This window comes from Borostomias antarcticus, assembly GCF_949987555.1.
Source record: "Borostomias antarcticus genome assembly, chromosome: 12".
In the NCBI taxonomy this organism is placed as follows: domain Eukaryota; kingdom Metazoa; phylum Chordata; class Actinopteri; order Stomiiformes; family Stomiidae; genus Borostomias; species Borostomias antarcticus.
In genome coordinates, this window is record NC_140245.1 from 26,325,936 (window position 1) to 26,345,800 (window position 19,865).

Consider the following 19,865-nt stretch of genomic DNA (forward strand, 5'->3'; position numbering starts at 1 on the left):
GTTGTGTTCTGGTAGTTAGCTGTGTTCTGGTAGTTACCTGTGTTCTGGTTGGTTCTCCTATGTTGGTTTTATTATGAATTCCATAGGCTTTGTCCTCTGGTTTAAGATGACTTGGTCCTGGAATCACAGTTCTATCAATTGTGTATTCATGTAAAGGGGGTTTGACTGAAAATCAACTACACTTCATGTGGGCGGCTGTAGCTTAGTTGGTAGAGCGGGTCGTTCAGTGATCGAAGGGTCAGTGGTTCGAATCCCAGCTCCGACTGTCCACATGTCGAAGTGTCCTTGAGCAAGACACCTAACCCCAAATTGCTCCCAATGAGCAGGTTGGCACCTTGCATGGCAGCTACCGCCATTGGTATGTGTGTGCATGGGTGAATGAGAGGCCATTGTAAAGCGCTTTGAGTGCCGCTAAGGTGGAAAAGCACTATATAAGTGCAGTCCATTTACCAATACTTCATGTGGTGGGGTGGAGTGCAGAAGGTCTAAATAAGCATACACATGGTTGTATTATACATCAACTGAAAATCAACTAGACTATTAGACACTCCAGATTTAATACCAGCAAAATGACCACATTACAAATGCAAGGCTGTAATTCACAGTGCATATAGAAGTTACAAAAGGTATATTAGCAATTAAAAACTTAATTGCATGATACTTTTGACAGAGAAAGCGCCACATAGCTGTTTGAGGTGAGGAATGGATGTCAGTTTATCACATCACATATTATGAGAATTGTAACTTGTATTGGGACAAGCAAAGTCAGTAGTCAAGTATTGTACTCCATCTTAATTGATACAACTGGGACTAAATACTAAGCTTCCATTGTAAGGAATACCACAGGGGAACTTTGTATCCGTAAGACTAAACATCATAAAGTTGAATAAAAATCCCACAGGCTACGTGCTGCGGACTGATCAGTGATGGATCAACTATCAGATGTACTTGGAGAACTTGGAGGGACTGGTGATGTTGAAGGGACTGTGGGACTTCCGCTTGGCGGGTTTACTGGGGGTCACCGTGGCCTTGTCTCTTGCTGTGTTCCCAGGTATCGCAGAGGAGGAGGAGGAGGAGGAGGGGGAGGAGGAGGAGGGGGGGTGGCCTGCTGGAGTGTGAGAGCCAGAGCCCCCCTTATTCTCCGGCGGGTGATCAAACAGCAGGTCGAAGGACAGCTCGTCAGTCTGGGAGGGCTCCCGCGCGCGCCCTCCGACAGCAGGACCCGCGGACGGATCCCCGGACCCTCTCACCGGGGACGCGTCCGGGGTCGAGGCGGCCTTCACGCTGCTGACCGCCACTACCGCGCGGTCTTCCTCGTCCGCCCGTTCTGACGGCGGCGGGCAGGGGCGCCGTTCTGTCGCCTCGCCGCCGCCACTGCCCCCAGCGGCCTCGCGGTACGGACCCGCCGAGTCGCCGCCGCCGCCACGCGTCTCCGGCGCGGCGTGGGAGTCGGAGGACCCGCGGCCACCGTAGCTCTCCCCCTCCAGCATCATGGAGTCCAGCTCGGAGATCTTATCCAGGTAGGCCGCGTCCATGGACGCCTCGCTGGACGTGCGGACGTCGTCCGCTCCGCCCTCCGGGGACCCGGAGGCGGGGCCTGCCGCGGAGTCCCCCTCGCCGTGGCCAGGGGCTGGATGCCCGTCCTCTACCGGATCGGTGCCGGTCAGATGAGCGGACTCGGAGCTCTGCCAGGCGCCCCAGAACACGGGCTTGGGCTGGGAAGGTCCAGGCCCTGCCAGGGGTAAACTAGCGTGGGCCGCGCTGCCTGGAACACAGTCCTGGAAGCTCAGCCTGCGCAGGTACGTCAGAGGCTTGCCGGCCAACTTCCTGTCGTCTCTCTGGAGCGGGCTTTTCAGACTCAGCGAGCGGAAGGCAGAGGCAGGGGTGGAGGGCAAGAAGGAATCGGAGGCGGAGCTAGCTAACGACGTCAGGTCCGCAACGGCCAATCCCAGCGAGGTGGCCAGGAGGAGGCTGCCGCCGTCGCGGGGGATCGTTCGAGGCTCCTCCCCCTCCAGGTCGGTGCGGATGGAGGCCGTCTCCATGTCGCTCAAGCTCCGCCTCATGGCCGCGATCCTCCGCTTCCCCGCGCCGCCGCTTGCCCCGGCCTCCCCGCGCTCCGGACGGGGCGCGGGGTGAAGGCGGGGCGCCTCTCCGTGGTCGTCCGAGGGCTTCTCGTCGTCGTCGTCATTGTCGTCGCCGCCGCCCCCGGCGACCCGGGACTCCAGGTCTTCGATGTACTGGTCGCTGCGCTCCAGCGCCCTCCGCAGGCGGTCCATGTCACGCTCATATTGCTGATTCTTGGCTTCCAACGCCGCTACCGTGTACCGACCGAACCTGGGGAAGAAGAGGGATTCTTTAGGAAATAATATCCGCACTGTTTTTAAATATAAAAATACATATATAAATATCCGCACTGTTTTCACGCTCCTATGGTGATTTTAATAAAGTAGGGCACAACGTTTCTGTTGCATCTCTGTGTTTCTGTTGTATATTTGCGTCTGTAACTCTGTGTTTGGATTGCACTGCTGCCGTCTTGGCCAGGTCTCTCTTGAAAAAGAGATTTTTAATCTCAACGGGACTTCTTCCTGGTTAAATAAAGGCTAAATAAAATAAAAAAAATTCGACCTACAAGGTCTTCGTCAAGTACACCAAATATTAATTCCCCATAATGATACAAAATACACAATTTCTAGGCTACTCACAACAGGGGAAAGAAGGACTAAGGTTGTCTGTGAAGCATCAGGGGGTGGTGTGCGTCCATCAACTAGGACGACGTGCTTCATCCCAACGAAGACGGGACGCTAGGGACGGTACTCACTTCTGAGGGGATCTGCTCGACACCTCCGCTTTCAGCCGCATGCTCTCCTGAACCAGCTCCATATTCTGAGAGCGCAACGTCTTGTTGGCCTGCGGGCGGAAAAAAAGAAACACTTCATATTTGATTTTCTTTCGGAGTACATTCCAGATCCACTCAAATGCTCTGACATTCTATTTACAAGTGGAAATATCCGAGGCAGCCGAGATTTGTTGGCCAATATCTGTACAGCAAGAAGAACTGACTGTTATTTCATGTTAGGTACTAGTGGTGACTATTCTTACGGCGTCTTATCGTATTGTTTCAATGTAGTGAAGTGCACCGGAAGAATAGCGGACACATCTATTCTTACAGCCGCCATCTATTAACTGTCAACTTCCAAGCATTTTAGCCATAAACACATATTAAGGTTAGGGTTAAGGTTAGGGTTGAGGTTAGGGTTGAGGCTGTAGAAGCAGTATGGTAAGAATAGAGTAGACCTTCATGTGACTGTAGGTGTTATAGTTTTAGGTGAATTAGATCATTAGTTGTCGGCGTTGTTGTGCGTGTATATTGTTGTGTATGTTTATATGGTTTGCTTTGTGCTACTTTCTTGGCCAGGATTAACAGTGCATGTCCACTAGCACAATGGAAACGCCATGATCATCATAAACCCATTCAAAACCAATGGGGGCGTGTGACTGGGAAGTGGATGATGCAAGTTCCCATGACGATGTATTTGCTCGCGACGAGCGAATTCTAGACACTTTGAATTTGCATAAAATACCCCGGATGTCTATTCTATGCAGATTCCATGCAAATTTTCCATGGGGTGCCCAATCGGGAGAGGGTAGAAGTGAAAGGTGCAAACAGACCCTGGTCAGCGATCTCCCCAAACATGGAAGTTTTTTTAGTTTTTTTCGATAAACAGACCACATATTGAGAATCTACATCCTTACTTTCTCGCCTGAAATGACATTAAAACTTAATAAAGTGTCATATTAACAATCATACAGACACATTTGAGTTAACTGATAATGGTGGTGGGTGACAGGAAGAAGAGAATTACAAGCAATGACAAATTGTCTAGTAGACATGCACTGGAACGACCTCAACGTCCCTGGTTAAAAAATGAAAACAACATTTCAAATAAAATAAAAAGTCAGACCTCTTTAAGCCTCTCCATTTCCTGGTTCACTTCGCAGTAGCGATCTGTTGCAGCCCTCAGCTTATTGGTCCATTCTTCCAGAACACCCAGGTCCATGTTTTTTTCTTCTCTCTCGGAGGCAGATATGGTGCAAGGATCCAGAGCCGTCTTCAGCTGTGACTCCAATCTTTGGTTTGTGGTTTTCAGGTCTTCGTTCTCTTTAAGGAGCACTTCAATGTCGTCCTAAAAGGGAGACCAATTGGAGTTGTAAAATCAATAGTCAAGGCTAGTTTATTTGTAGAGCACATTTCAGCAACAAGGCAATTCAAAGTGCTTTACATGAGACATTAAAAGCATCAAGACAAAGTGCAACACATAAAAGGTCATATAAAACAAAATGCAAAAAAGGACATTTAAAACAAAATGCAGGAAAAATAATATACAGGAATAAAAGTTCCAGTGCAGTGTATGAATGAATAATTATTTGATTTAATAAAAAGCAGCGGCAAAAAGAAAAGTCTTCAGTCTTGATTTAAAAGAACTGAGAGTTGCAGCAGACCTGCAGTTTTCTGGAAGTTTGTTCCGGATATGTGGAGCATAAAAACTGAACGCTGCTTCTCCATGTTTTGTTTTAACTCTGGGGACAGAAAGCAGGCCTGTGCCAGACGACCTGAGAGGTCTGGATGGTTCAGAACGTAGCAGCAGATCAGAAATATATTTTGGCCCTAAACCATTCAGTGCTTTCAACAGCAGTATTTTAAAGTCAATTCTTTGACAGACAGGAAGCCAGTGTAAGGACCTCAGAACTGGAGTGATGTGATCCACTTTCTTAGTCTTAGTGAGGACTCGAGCAGCAGCGTTCTGAATCAGCTGCAGCTGTCTGATTGATTTTTTAGAGAGACCTGTAAACACACTGTTACAGTAGTCGAGTCGCATAGACAGTTTTTCCAGATCCTGCTGAGACATAAATCTTATAAATATATTCTTCAGGTGTTAGTAGGCTGACTTGTCTAAATGTGACTGTTGAAATTCGGGTCTGAGTCCATGACTACACCAAGATTTCTGGCTTCGTTTGTGGTTTTTAGCATTACTGCCGCATCAGTATATTTGTGTCTCTGTCTGAACAAGACAAGCCCCAAAGCCCCAAAACAACAACAAGACAAGACCCCAAAACATGGTTTCATTTTCGAAGGCGACAAACACTCTGCAACAACTGAGATGCTCAGTGGGTCCATTCATTCATTCATTCATTCATTCATTCATTCAGACTCAACGTGAAAAGCAGGAGCACACAGGTAAAGCATTACCTCATATTCTTTCAAAAGCAGCTCCCCTCTTGTCTTCCGGAGTCTTCTCTTGACAGTGTAACTCTCACTGGCCTCACTCTCATTGCTGCCCCCTACAACGATAGACAAATCAAAAGACACAAAAACACAGTTCATTAACGAGGACTGATATCCACCCTGCACCCCTCTGCCTAACCAAACAGCCCAAGCTCGCCGCTAATGTATACACCTTTGTACACCACGATGTTATCTTTATAGGCAAGGCAAGGCAAGGCAAGTTTATTTATATAGCACATTTCAGCCACAGGGCAATTCAAGGTGCTTTACATGAGACATTAAAAGCATTAAAACAAAAAGCAAGACATTATAGACATTTATATTAGCATCACTCAAAGGCTAGCATCCCAGCCAGCCTACCCAATCACACCATCCACCTGAAAATAACTTTAGTGGGACAGTGGTAGTTAGTTTGGACAATGCTTTAGTTGATGGTTGGCTGGCGTGTTTAAGAGTTCCTCCTATAGCTGTTAGAGCTGCCTGTCCCCCTACTCACCTATGACCTCTCGACAGGGGTTGTCCTCAGTGATGGGGACCCTACAGGCAGGGCACTGGCTAAGAGTCCCTCCTATAGCTGTTAGTTCCTCCTATAGCTGTTAGTTCCTCCTATAGCTGCCAGTCCCTCTACTCACCTATGACCTCTCGACAGGGGCTGTCCTCAGTGATGGGGACCCTGCAGGCCGGGCACTGGCTCGCAGTCTTCAGCCACATCTCGATGCATGTGGAGCAGAACACGTGGTGGTTCACACAGATGACCGGCTGGCGGACCTGCAACAAGACAACAAGACCATCAACAAGACCATCAACAAGACCATCAACAAGACCATGAACAAGACCATCAACAAGACCATCAACAAGACCATCAACAAGACCATGAACAAGACCATCAACAAGACCATCAACAAGACCATCAACAAGACCATCAACAAGACAACATCAACAAGACCATCAACAAGACCATGAACAAGACCATCAACAAGACCATCAACAAGACAACATCAACAAGACCATCAACAAGACCATGAACAAGACCATGAACAAGACCATCAACAACAGCCCTTCTCCTGTGGCTAGCCACCTAAAGACTGTATGGAGCTAGTTGGCTAAGGTTAGTTGGGATAGAAACCTAACAGACTGTCCACTATACCAGGTCTAACAGACTGCCCACTATACCAGGTCTAACAGACTGACCACTATATCAGGTCTAACAGACTGCCCACTATACCAGGTCTAACAGACTGACCACTATATCAGGTCTAACAGACTGACCACTATATCAGGTCTAACAGACTGACCACTATATCAGGTCTAACAGACTGTCCTCTATATCAGGTCTAACAGACTGTCCACTATATCAGGTCTAACAGACTGTCCTCTATATCAGGTCTAACAGACTGACCACTATATCAGGTCTAACAGACTGACCACTATATCAGGTCTAACAAACTGTCCTCTATACCAGGTCTAACAGCTTTCCTGAGAAGAATTAGAGGCATGTTATGTTAGCTAGCTGGTCACAGTTAAGATAGCTAGTTAGCTAGTTAGTATACAGTTAAGATAGCTAGTTAGCTAGTTAGTATACAGTTAAGATAGCTAGTTAGCTAGTTAGTATACAGTTAAGATAGCTAGTGAGCTAGCGCGGGCATGGGGACAAGTCAAGCCAGAAGTGCCTGGCGGGAAGAAACAGGACTATTCTTGTAAAAGCTGTAACTAGTGGCCTATCTGTTACCTTTCCGAGGCAGATGTGGCAGGATATCGGCAGAGTCAGGGACAGAGTCACGTTGGGGAAGTGATGTTGTGCCATTGTTTCCTTCCCGAGGAGAAACCATGGAGGTAAAGGGAGAAACAGCTCCTTCTTCCTTGACTACAAAAATCCCTCCTTTTTACTAAGCTCCGCCTCCTCTGAAACTACGGAAAGCCCAAAGCTATTATACACGAACGCCAAAAACTGGATGTCAGTTGGATTAGCGACTGCAAACTCTGTCAAATATGGGTAGGGGGGCAACTGTGTGGGGTTTATCGTCAAAAACGTGTATCCCCTTTGCCCATAAACTGTTTATACATATATATATATAAATATATAATACTATTTTCAAATGAGGAATTATTATGTCAACAAAAAAACAAAAATAACAACTGAATAGCAACATTAAAAAGCACTAATGCCAGAAAAGAATATTGATCTCATTAAAGCATTCACTGTAGTAGAACAACTCATGATAAATTGCTACCACCCAAATGTTATCAAATAAAGTCTTTACCACAATGGTTTGCTCTCCATGAATCATTACTCATATCTAGACCAGGAGGTCTCTCTCTTCCCTCTCTCTCTCTGGAGGCAGGCCGGACAAGACAGCTCTTCAGGAACTAATGTGATTAGAATTGAATGGATGCAAAACAAGCTTGTATATTGATTCCAGCTACCAGGGCACAGTACCCAACATGATTTTGATTATGTGATGTTAGCATTAAGATTTAATTCAACATGCTAGGAAATGCGTCTCAGTGGGGTTGCTATGAAGACCATGGCTCATACAGTAGGCTACATACAGGATATTGTGATGTTTTTAAAACAGCACACAAGTCATATCATCATTTCCAACACCTTAAGTGTGAGAGGAAGAGAGAGAGGGGAAAAAAACAAAGAAAGAAACAGAGAAATACAGACGGACAGACCCACAGACAGACAGACGGACAGACAGACAGACAGGGAACAAGCTGTTGAACTTGTTGTACTTAGGGAGCATCTTGAGAAGCTAATGTCATGGTTACATCATATCAATTTGTTCCGTTGTTTGTCCGTATTCCTCAGCGTTCTATGATGGAACCCGAGTTTAGGGAACAGGATCTGCAACCTGCCTGAGAACACAAACAAAGACACAATCAACAAGCTTTTGCTATTGAACAGCACACATCAAAGGCAATTGACTTTGAAATGTGAGGTGTAATAACAATGATACATACAGTATGATGATGATTAATATTATTATTATTATTATTATTATTATTTTTATTATTTTTATTATTATTATTACTAGTGTGGGCCTCAACCTCAACAAGCTTCTGTTTCCTTCGGGGAACGCCATGGCTGGTTTGTAATTGTTCAGTCATTAATTGGTGACAGTCGATTAATCAGAGCCGGAGCAGACGGCCTGGTCTATTGATCTCGTCATGGGCCTTATTCTTCATCCCCTAAATGACACCCATCACAAACTCTGACCAGCGAGGGTAATGGACGGTGAAGGAACCAATGACCCGTGTGTCTAGAGGTAGCCCCGCCCCCGGCCCGCTCTCTCCTCCTCCTCCTCCTCCTCCTCCTCACGCTCACAAATGGCGTCTTTACCATTTAGCCAGGAAAGGTTTAGACTGCCCTTAGAGCAGGGTTCAGGAACACGGCGCGCTCCGCTGCTCGGCTGACCTTTTCTATTTAAGGCTTAATCACTGACAAATGCTTACATTAATTAGACCTCGCCCCCTGCCTAGCCCTGCCACTCCCCCCTCTCTCTCTCTCTCTCTCTCTCTCTCTCTCTCACACACACACACACACAATAATAGTGTTACAGTGTATGAATTTGTGTTTGTGTTAGGGATGCACCGATGTTAATATTTTGGTCGATACCAATAACACGTTAACATTGCTGTCATGGCCGATATGATCGGTATAAAAACAAGTTTCTATAGTAATCAAATTGTATTCATACTGAAAAACACACGTAAACACTCTCTCTATTTCCAAAGCATTTGGAAAAGCTTATAAATCGTAGATTTATCACATTGTTTCCTCTCAAAAACAACACACACAACAGCAGCTAGACAGAAATAATTAGCGGTTGTTCACATCGGTCCTGTTTTGCACATCGGACCGATACCGATATGGTTGCTGATATATTGTGCATCCCTAGTGTTTTTGCATGCATTGTGCATGTGTGCGTGTGCATGTGTGTCTGTGTAACACAGAAAGAGAGAGAGAGAGAGAGAGAGAGGATAAGAGGATTACACACCACCAGTATAGTTTGGGTATCCATGCCTTGGCCACCTGCAGATCTCATCTATTGATTATCTGAGCCCTGAGAGAGAGAGAGAGATAGAGAGAGAGAGAGAGAGAGAGAGAGAGAGAGAGAGAGAGCATAGTGAGCACTCAGCCCTGAGAGAGAGAGAGAGAGAGAGAGAGCAGAGTGATCACTCAGCCCTGAGAGAGAGAGAGAGAGAGAGAGAGAGAGCATAGTGATCACTCAGCCCTGAGAGAGAGAGGGAGAGAGAGAGAGAGAGAGAGAGAGAGAGAGCACAGTGAGCAGTCATGGGGAGAAGGAACTCCAAAAAGAAGATGAGCCAAAGCCTCATGGAGAGGAGAGGAGAGATGAGAGGAGAGAAGGAGACGAGAGGAGAGAGAGAGGGAGACAGAGAAGGAGAGGATAGAGAGAGGGGGGAGAGAGAGGGAGAGACAAAGGAGGGGAGGAGAGATAGTGAGAGACAGAGGAGAGGGGAGGAGAGAGAGAGGAAGACAGAAGGAGAGGAGAGAGAGAGGGACACACAAGGTGAGGGGAAGAGAGAGAGAGAGGGAGAGAGAGAAGGAGAGAGGAAGAGAGAGAGGAGAGGGGAGCAGAGAGCGAGAGGGAGACAGAAAGCGATTAGGGATGGAAAGAGAATAAGAGAGTTGGAAAGAAAACCAAACAGACTACTTGTGGGTTCATGAGAAGGTCTAAAGAGAGTAACAGATCTCTAGGTTCTACGTTCCTTTTATGCACTTTACACTTTACACACAGTACACTTTGTACTTGCCATGACACCACACAAACGCTGCTTCTGGATACTAAAATGCACCCCTATGATGAACAGGAATGACATAGAACTGTCATTTCAAAATAGACCCATCTGAATCAGTAGCACAAGTTCACCTCTGTGTCAATTTTCAAAAAGTTGAACGACGAAAACTCGAAAATCTCTAAATGGGCCTTTATGAAACAAATGGAGGAGACATGCGTGACTTCCCATTGCTCCTGCGACGGTGCTGTGGTAAACACCAATAAAACAGATGCATACCCACAAATCACACTTTTATTAGGAAAGGGCCTAATTATTAGAATGTAAGTCAGGCTCTGACTGGAGGGGTTGTCTCTTCCGTGACGGGACACTGTTTTATATTTATTTTCCTCCTTGCCGGTTGCCGTGGCACCAGCAGTGTGGGGCGGTTTTATTGCATTGCCTACAGGCTGGTACAGCCCCGTCTCAACCCTACACACACACACACACACGCACGCACACACACACACACACACACACACACACACACACACACACACACACCAGTCAACACAGCCTGCAGCCCCCAAGAACAGCTGAGTCCCCTCGAAGTGGAGTTACCCCCTACCCTCCCACCACACACACGCACACACACGCACACACACACACACACACAAACATGCACACTCCCCATCGACCCCTCTCTCTCCCCTCCTCTCTCTCTCCACAGTTTCCCCTGGGACGATGCGGGGGGGGGGGGCGGGGGGGTATTATGGTAATACGATCGCCCACCGCCTCCTTCAACACTCCTCCAGCACAGCTGGGCAGGGCCACCATTACAAGTATTGTGGCAATCTGTCTGGAAGAGACTCGGAAGAGAGGGAGAGAAAGAGAGAGAGAGAGAGAGAGAGAGGGGGAATGAGTGCGGCGTACATAGATCACATAAAACATGATTAAAATGTGTGTGGGGGGACCAGGAATGAAATGCAAAACTTGTTATGAACACCTTATATCAAGTCGCCGTCAGAATGTCCGGCCGTAAATCTCTATTTTTCTCGCTCAGCTCCTCTTTATTTTATTAAAGGCTTTGTGCGTCGGACCGGCCATATCTCAGGAATGGGCCCGTGGCGGACGAGGAATAAATAGGGCATAAATGTACTAGGATTTCTGATGTCCCATATATACTAGGGTAGTCCATATCGCCGCACCTCGTGAGCTGGAGACCTGCCGGAATGAAACCCAGCGACATCTTGATGTTGTAGAACGCCTGCTGGGGCCTCCGTGGCGGTTCGGGGGCAGGGGAAGCCATGTTCCCCTCGACGGCTCACCAGTGCACCCCGGTTTGGGGGCAGGGGAAGCCATGTTCCCCTCGACGGCTCACCAGTGCACCCTGGTTTGGGGGCAGGGGAAGCCATGTTCCCCTCGACGGCTCACCAGTGCACCCTGGTTTGGGGGCAGGGGAAGCCATGTTCCCCTCGACGGCTCACCAGTGCACCCCTGTTCGGGTAGAGCTCCTGCCGTACGGTACTTGGTTTTTTATCTGTAATGGTTCTGAATTGTGTCCTGTGTTTTGTGTTGGCCCCGGACACGGTAGCCTTGGCATGAGCGAGAGCTAATGAGGATTCCAAACAGATAAACAACAAACAAACAAACAAACAAACAGACAAAGAAAACAGTCATATCACACAGGAATCGTCATTCATCCTCTCTTCATCAGACATGGAATATTTCCCAAACCTACTAGTGCTCCTGATTTATTTTAAACTGGCCAATGAAAGAAATTGAATCACCTCACAAGTGTTAAATTGAGGTGCACTCGATTAAACTAGGTTGGTGTTCTAAATGGATTTAGCATAGAGAGTACATCAAGCCCAGACGTTAATAACAACACAATTAGTCACTTTAGACGGGCGTGTTCCATGTTAACCCTTCAGGGAACAGGCCACACTGAATCAAGCTCAATCTATATCCTGTAATGTAAATACTGTACTATAAAGGTACTACAGTATAATGCCACAAACCGCGTGTTTCTCAGGGGCACGATTACAGTATGTAGTGAACCGGGTGGTGTATGAAGTTCATATTTGCCAGATGTATTGCTCAGGACCCAAGGACTGAAAACACATTCTTCAATATCTCCACCGCGTTCCTTTTCTCAGGCGGTCTGGACCCTCCTGGAGGAAGAAGAACAACACAGTTGAAGGTAAGAGGAACTTTTGAGCGTCTAGCTCCTCTGGAACGCTCTCAGAGGGATGCACGGGACCTGTTGTCCGGGAAACACAATGGGATGTTCAGGAGGGTTTTTTACTCTAATGGAGCTGATTTGCTCAGCAGGTCTTGAAAGACAAATAAGTGCCGTAGAAATAGTCTCACATACTGTACATATAGAAGGATATTATGAAATCTAGTAGTTTTCTATGCCCCCATAATCATAAATATGACTGCTTTTCTGTGTGTTTAATTACAGGTTTTTGTAAAGATTTTTTTTTTAATTTTTGAATATACTCATGTGCATTACACCAGTCTTCCTTTCAGTCATTTTGCAAAAATGGATAGACTCAGACTCTGACCTGTATTGAATTTTGCTAAGTTTTCCCATCTGGCCATGCTAAAACTGATTCACAATTTCCATATTGACTACCAGTGTTTTAAAATGCATGGCAACTGACAACTAGATTTATCACCCCGCCGGGTCGGAGTAGAACACAATCACAGCTGATCTGTCCTATCGGATACCTCTGAAACATTTTGGACAAATGAAACATGTCTCCTCTCTGCTCTCATGTACTGCAGGCCACTGAGGGGGAGGAGGGGGAGGAGGGGGAAAGTTCTTAATTGCTATTAAGGAGCGATGCCGACGATTTCCTCAACTCGTTTGTGTCAGTCTGATAAATGGCAACACATCTAGGTGCAAAGCACTGAGTTACAATGCTGAAGTTGCACCTAAAATATACCCCCATGATCTACAGTGCTATCGACAAATAAAGAATGAACAGTGTCCCCTGTGAGGATGTTTGGATCAGCGGCTCTCGGCAGGCATACCCCAAAATCAGAACCAACAGGTAAAAAGTAGTTCCGCGTATAGATACCTCAAAATCAGAACCAACAGGTAAAAAGTAGTTCCGCGTATAGATACCTCAAAATCAGAACCAACAGGTAAAAAGTAGTTCCCCATATAGATACCCCAAAATCAGGACTAATTGGTAAAAATAGTTCCGCATATAGATACCCCAAAATCAGGACTAATTGGTAAAAATAGTTCCGCATATAGATACCCCAAAATCAGGACTAATTGGTAAAATAGTTCCCCATATAGATACCCCAAAATCAGGACGAACCGAGCAACTCAAGACTCATGATGTATTCCCATGGCAACAACTCAATTAAACAACATGTGGTGCTGTAGCTATGAGGAGTCTGGAGATGCTTGGGGGATACATCCCATAATACTGATACACTAATTAGGAGGTTTTAACTACAGGATACTATTTGACATGCACATGATATTGTAATTTATGTTAACATGCACTTTGCCTGAACTGTGATTATATTTCTGATCGCTGCTGTAGATGGTTTTGAGATTACTGTTGTTTTTGTTATGTTTTTAATGTATGCTGTACAACAAATTGCCTCTTTGAGGACATGAAAGTTTTTTAAGCCACTGCTACAGTCAGTCACCTGATTGCTAAGGTTCAGTTTATTAGTGTACACTATTAAAGAAGGGGAGATGTTTAAAGTAGCCTATTGTATGAGTACATTCATTTTATTTAATGCATTTAAGAAAAGTGTAATAATGCAGATTTCATTAGGAATGTGTAATGAGTTGTACAGGCAGGGGCACACTGTAGTGTAGTTTTAAATATAGCTCTGTAAGTATTTTCAAACAGGTCCAATGTCTTGACAGATCTCCAAAAACCTTGATGGGACTTGAACAGACAACCTCCCTCTCCGGTCACTCAAGATTAAGATTTCAGATTAGAACCCTTGACAGTGAGGTCAATCATTCAGTGTCTAATAGGCCAGCTTACTGTCCATCTGTCAACTTAGACACCACCAGCAGTTTCTGTGTGAGGACACAGACAGTGATTCCTTGCCGTTGTCTTCCATCTAAGACTTTTATTATATAAGGTATTTTCATCCGACAAAGATATCCATTACATCCCATTTTACCATTGCTATTTTTTTTTCCCTTCATTCTATTTCCAGCAGTGTTCTTTTTTTGTCCGGTCACTTCCATCGAGGTTATTGATAGAGTGAATCCATGAGTGAAGACGGAGGTGAAGGGTTATTGAATATTCTGAGATGAACTATTAAAAATGCATAGTACTTCATTACTTCATCTGTTAATGGCTGATTCTGCACAGTCCCTTTTTGGTAATCTTTCCTCCGTTTTTTGACCACATTGTCTAGAGGACACGGGGGGGGAGGGAGGGGGTTTGAAAGTGCTTCACTACAGAAATGTGACTGAAACTTGATCTGACGCTAGTTCTCTATGAAGGGCGAGATGAGCTGCCCCCCCCCCCCCCCCCACGCTGGCGAGAGGACAGCTACGGCGGCGCGCCGACGGCCGTCGTGCCCCAGGCTCGATGAAACAAAGTTGTTGGTTGTAATCTTAATTTTAAAACAGCTACTGTCCGCTGTGCTGGTGAAATATGTTGGCCAAACAACACCATAGCACTTACAAGACTTTAACACCCACACCCACCCCCCTCCCCCACACACACTAACACATACACACACACACGCACATGCACGAGCGCACATGCACACACACACACACACACACACACACACCAGGAGGCCTTATTAATTATTTGTGGCCACTTGACTTCATATTGTGCTGCCAATGGCCTGGTCAAAGATTATAATTACCACTTCCCCGTTTGTATCATTTTCATCTCCTGTGCTTTTAGTGCGGTATCACTCTGAGTATCCCCATCTCCCTGTCTCTCTCTCCCCCTCTCTCTCCCTCTCTCTCTCCCTCTTTCCCGTATACACAAGACCAAAAGTGCAGGCACATCATTTATTGATAAGACAAAAAGAATGTAATGAAATTATCAATGTTCTTGAATTAATTATGAACATGATTAAGAAAGCTAAATTCTCAGGAGTCGTTGGCTCATTACTGATTCAGTCTTAGGGATTGCTTTCATACAGGGTGGAAGAGGCTGAAAAGCCTCCTTCCAACCAAGAACCCACTTTGGCAGAGCTCCTCTCCCTGACTGCTGGTCTCCCCGTCTCCGCTCCCGGGCGTGCTGACCAGCCCCCCGCCGCCCGGCCGGCCGCGTGTCCGGCAGCGTCTCCGCACCTGCCCCCCTCGCCCCGCCACAAGCCCCGGACGCCGTGGGCTGCTGCATCGGCCTGCGGAGCCCGAGGAAGACAGATTCTTCAATATCTCCACCGCGTTCCTTTCCTCAGGCGCTCTGGACCCTCCTGGAGGAAGAAGAACAACACAGTTGAAGGTAAGAGGAACTTTTGAGCGTCTAGCTCCTCTGGAACGCTCTCAGAGGGATGCATGGGACCTGTTGTCCGGGAAACACAATGGGATGTTCAGGAGGTTTTTTTACTCTAATGGAGCTGATTTGCTCAGCAGGGTCTGGAAAGCCAAATAAGTGCCGTAGAAGAAGTCTCACATACTGTACATATAGAAGGATATTTTGAAATCTAGTAGTTTTCTATGCCCCCATAATCATAAATATGACTGCTTTTCTGTGTGTTTAATTTCATGTTTTTGTAAAGAAAAAAAAAAAATAAGTAAGAATATACTCATGTGCATTACACCAGTCTTCATTTCAGTCATTTTGCAAAAAAAAAGAAGAGAATAGACTCTGACTCTGACCTGTATTGAATTTTGCTAAGTTTTCCCATCTGGCCATGCTAAAACTGATTCACAATTTCCATATTGACTACCAGTGTTTTAAAATGCATGGCAACTGACAACTAGATTTATCACCCCGCCGGGTCGGAGTAGAACACAATCACAGCTGATCTGTCCTATCGGATACCTCTGAAACATTTTGGACAAATGAAACATACGTCTCCTCTCTGCTCTCATGTACTGCAGGCCACTGAGGGGGAGGAGGGGGAGGAGGGGGAAAGTTCTTAATTGCTATTAAGGAGCGATGCAGACGATTTCCTCAACTCGTTTGTGTCAGTCTGATAAATGGCAACACATCTAGGTGCAAAGCACTGAGTTACAATGCTGAAGTTGCACCTAAAATATACCCCCGTGATCTACAGTGCTATCGACAAAAGTTGTTTTGTTGATTTTTCTCATAAAATTGATAGGCAATAGATTATTTTTTGATTTTGCTATTTTAATTCAGCTTTATATAATCAGGTTGAAATGGAGAGTAATCTTTAGGTTAAATTCAGGATTTTACTGTGGGTAGTAGTGATGTAGAGAAAGGAAAGTATATGTGAACCAGAGCATGGCAGCTTCCTCTGCTCAGTCACATGGGACCAGACATGGTACATTATATGGGACAATACTCCCCAAAGTACTGGGAGCTTTCAAACACTTTCTTTCATAATCCACCCTCTCTCTCTCTCTCTCTCTTTCTCTATCTCTTCACACACACACACGCACACACACACACACACACACACACACAGCATACTGAGCTGTGAATTTATACATTTTGAGAAGCCAATATTCGTGAACTACATTGTAAGAGCTACTTGTGAACATCTAGCTGAGATGGACCATTCTAGCCTGATACAGTCATCAGAAGAACATGTGTGGACATTTAAGTCGCCTAAAATGGGACTTCTGCTGGTCTGTCTGCTTTAAATACGGTACGTCTTTATTAGAAGAGAGAGTGATTCCTACCACAGGGGATAGAAAGAGAGACAGAGACAGAGAGAGAGAGAGAGAGAGAGAGACAGAGAGAGAGAGAGAGAGAGAAACCCAGAGAGAGAGAGAGAGAGAGAGAAACCCAGAGAGAGAGAGAAACCCAGAGAGAGAGAGAGAGAGAGAGAGAGAGAGAGAGAGAGAGAGAGAAACCCAGAGAGAGAGAGAGAGAGAGAGAGAGAGAGAGAGAGAGAGAGAGAGAGAGAGAGTGCTCAGGGGTTAATGGCCGTCCGTCCAGCGGTCGGTCTCTGGGATTGATCCGAGTATTGGATCGCACATAAAGCTGCAGTTACTGGATATTACCCGGGCCTGCCGGGCTGCTATCGGCCCGCCGTGATGGCCTGGATAAGAAGTGCTTACCAAGGAGCTCACTCCAGGGCAGATACCGTTTCCTCGGCCCTCGGGGAACAACAACAACCACCAGGCTGCTAGCTCAGGAACTTTTTACCTCATCGTGTAAATCCACTGCCTTATCAAGTTACCGGCCACCAATGCCAAAACCCATTCTACCACATTGTGCACAAGTAATTAAAATGCACCTGCTTTTCATAGATAGCGCTACAGATTTTTCCGGGGTTGTTTTTATTTGGACGGGTTGGGCTCCACGGCAGATAAAGATGAAGCAGAAATGGCGTGTGTTAAGGCAACCGCTTGCATTTGGGCACAGGGTATCAGGGATATCACTATAATGAACAATATCAACTACAGTATCACTTCACCTGCAAACGCTGATGTACAGTTTTTATGTTTCTTCTGTTCCACAATGTTCCAAACATAAGCTGTGTCTGAAGCTGCTCACTCACTCACTCACTCACTCACTCACTCACTCACTCACTCACTCACTCACTCACTATTCCCTATGTAGTGTAGTGAACAAGAAATTGTCGGTTACATCCTCTCTTCACTAGAAATTGCTGTGAATTGTGGGTATTTTCTAGTGTACTATTATAGTGAATCAGATTAAACTTGGAGAATTCAGACACTAGAACAAAATGGTTTAATGTAAGAATATATTCCGCTATTTCTGGTTTTGAACACAGCTAGACTGAGAACAAGTCTGCTGCTGAGGCTCTTTCTAAAGCCATGTACTGGATCTTTTTGGCGGCAGCCGGTCTAGTGTGAGATCTCTCTGGTTCCAAACCACCTCTGCTGCTCTAGCTTCAGTATAAGAGTGGGTTGAATCTGCCTTTAGCTGGTCTCAGGTCCGATTTACATTTCCCCACTCTTAAGGTTCAGCTGAGGAGCTTCAGGAGTGAAAGCTGATCTTAGATCAGAGCCAAGTGGGAACTCTACCCAGGAACATCTGCTGTGGGTCTCTGCGCGGCATTACCCATAAAGCATCTGGGCATCTGGCGCTGTTCGGTGGGCCAGCGATGACAGCCCAGCTGTCTGCTAAGCAGGCTAATTATTTCGACACAAAACTCTTGATGCCCTAGCCTTGCGGGTCCTGTTCTGTTGTCGTCCAACGCTGCTCTGAGGGCTCTGTTCCAGAGAGAAGCGTCTCGAGTGGAGGGTTGAAAGGGGACAAGGTAGCCCCGCACAGCACTTCAGGACCAGATGTAGCACAACATTCCTGTGTGGTTTCCTATAAAAGAGGAAAGGCGCTTGGCACCAACAAAGACTGTAAATTTGCCTTTCCTCCCGACGCTCTTCTACACCCAGGTGTCCTCGTTATATTTTGTGAAGAGCCGGCGATGTCGACGGCGATGTTTTGCGGGATAGTTTGAGGGCTCTTAACAGTCAATAAACGGTTGATATTTTGTTCAAGAATCAAGATGGCTGTAGGTCTGTATCTATAGCCGCCATCGCACATCAAGCCAAGACTGTGTTAGCTCTTTGAGCTAAAGCCAAGACAAACATCACAATTGAGGGTCGAACTAAAAATGTAATTGTGTCACCCACTTCAAACAGGACTAGACAGGAGTGACCGACATGTCCTCGCTCTGCGTTCTTCCGTTGTATGTATGTATGTATGTATGTATGTATGTATGTATGTATGTATGTATGTATGTATGTGTGTATGCATGTATGTATGTATGTATGTATGTATGTATGTGTGTATGTATGTATGTATGTATGTGTGTATGTATGTATGTATGTATGCATGTATGTATGTATGTATGTGTGTATGTATGTATGTATGTATGTCTGTATGTATGTGTGTATGTATGTATGTATGTGTGTATGTATGTATGTATGTATGCATGTATGTATGTATGTATGTATGTATGTATGTATGTATGTATGTATGTATGTATGTATGTATGTATGTATGTATCAGAGACTTCCATCGGTGAAGTAGGTTTGTTTTTAAATGAGAGTGCGTCAGCCATCATCCTCTGGTATTTCTACTGTTGTACAAGTCAGTATAAAGGAGTGTGTCATCTCTCTATAGATGATGACACTGGCTTTGCTGTCCCTTTTACCGGACCATCCACCATTATACCCTTTAGAGATTTCAGTACGAGTCACAGGTTTGAAAACATCTTAGTTCATCTAAATCTTGACAGACAAGATCAGCGCAAACACCTATAAAGGACAACGTGACCGTAATGTGTCCCTATATCAACTTCAACTCTAACTATGGTCAAGCACACAGCATCCTGTTTGTCTATTTAAGCGGTTAATGATATTTCTGCCCGGCGTTAGATGTTCGACCCTCCGCTTCCAGTTTGAGCGTGTGATTAAGTGTTGCCATTAGGGTCACATCTCCACCATCTCCGACCGCGTCCGCGCCAGACTGGGCTGCTCTTGATAAAGATGGCACTTAGAGCAAGGTGCGGGCCCCTCAGTGATAACCCACGGAGTCCAACATTAGAGGTCTGGCCACGGGAGAGGGGTCCTACATCTTGATCTATTGGCTGGTGTCAGGGAAGAGTAATGCCTGGAGCCCCCCCCTCATCCCCAGAGCTGTGGGTGGTGGTGGAGAGCAGGAGAAGACGCTGGGTGGAGGAGGAGGAGGAGGAGGAGGAGGGGGAGGAGGGAGGG

The 19,865-nt window shown here is 45.9% G+C and overlaps 1 protein-coding gene across 1 annotated transcript; it reads right to left on the bottom strand.

The window, feature by feature from the left end:
- Positions 1–705: 705 nt before the first annotated feature.
- Positions 706–7,128, bottom strand: obi1 (ORC ubiquitin ligase 1). The gene is made up of 6 exons (XM_084447296.1): positions 7,014–7,128; positions 5,917–6,052; positions 5,249–5,340; positions 3,963–4,184; positions 2,819–2,907; positions 706–2,334 (listed from the first exon to the last, which is right to left on the bottom strand). Exons 1-6 carry the CDS (start codon positions 7,086–7,088, stop codon positions 939–941), a joined length of 2,010 nt encoding a protein of 669 aa, XP_084303422.1. The 5' UTR covers positions 7,089–7,128; the 3' UTR covers positions 706–938.
- Between the last annotated feature and the right edge of the window lie 12,737 nt (positions 7,129–19,865).

What these genes read in the sequence shown, in the direction of transcription:
- obi1 (XM_084447296.1), bottom strand. Translation starts at nt 7,088, where the DNA reads ATGGCACAACATCACTTCCCCAACGTGACTCTGTCCCTGACTCTGCCG. An exon ending in GCCACATCTGCCTCGGAAAG is followed by an intron (nt 6,053 to 7,013) that starts GTAACAGATAGG and finishes GTCTTGTTGCAG; the next exon opens with GTCCGCCAGCCGGTCATCTG. An exon ending in TCGAGCAGATCCCCTCAGAA is followed by an intron (nt 2,335 to 2,818) that starts GTGAGTACCGTC and finishes CTTCTTCCCCAG; the next exon opens with GTTCGGTCGGTACACGGTAG.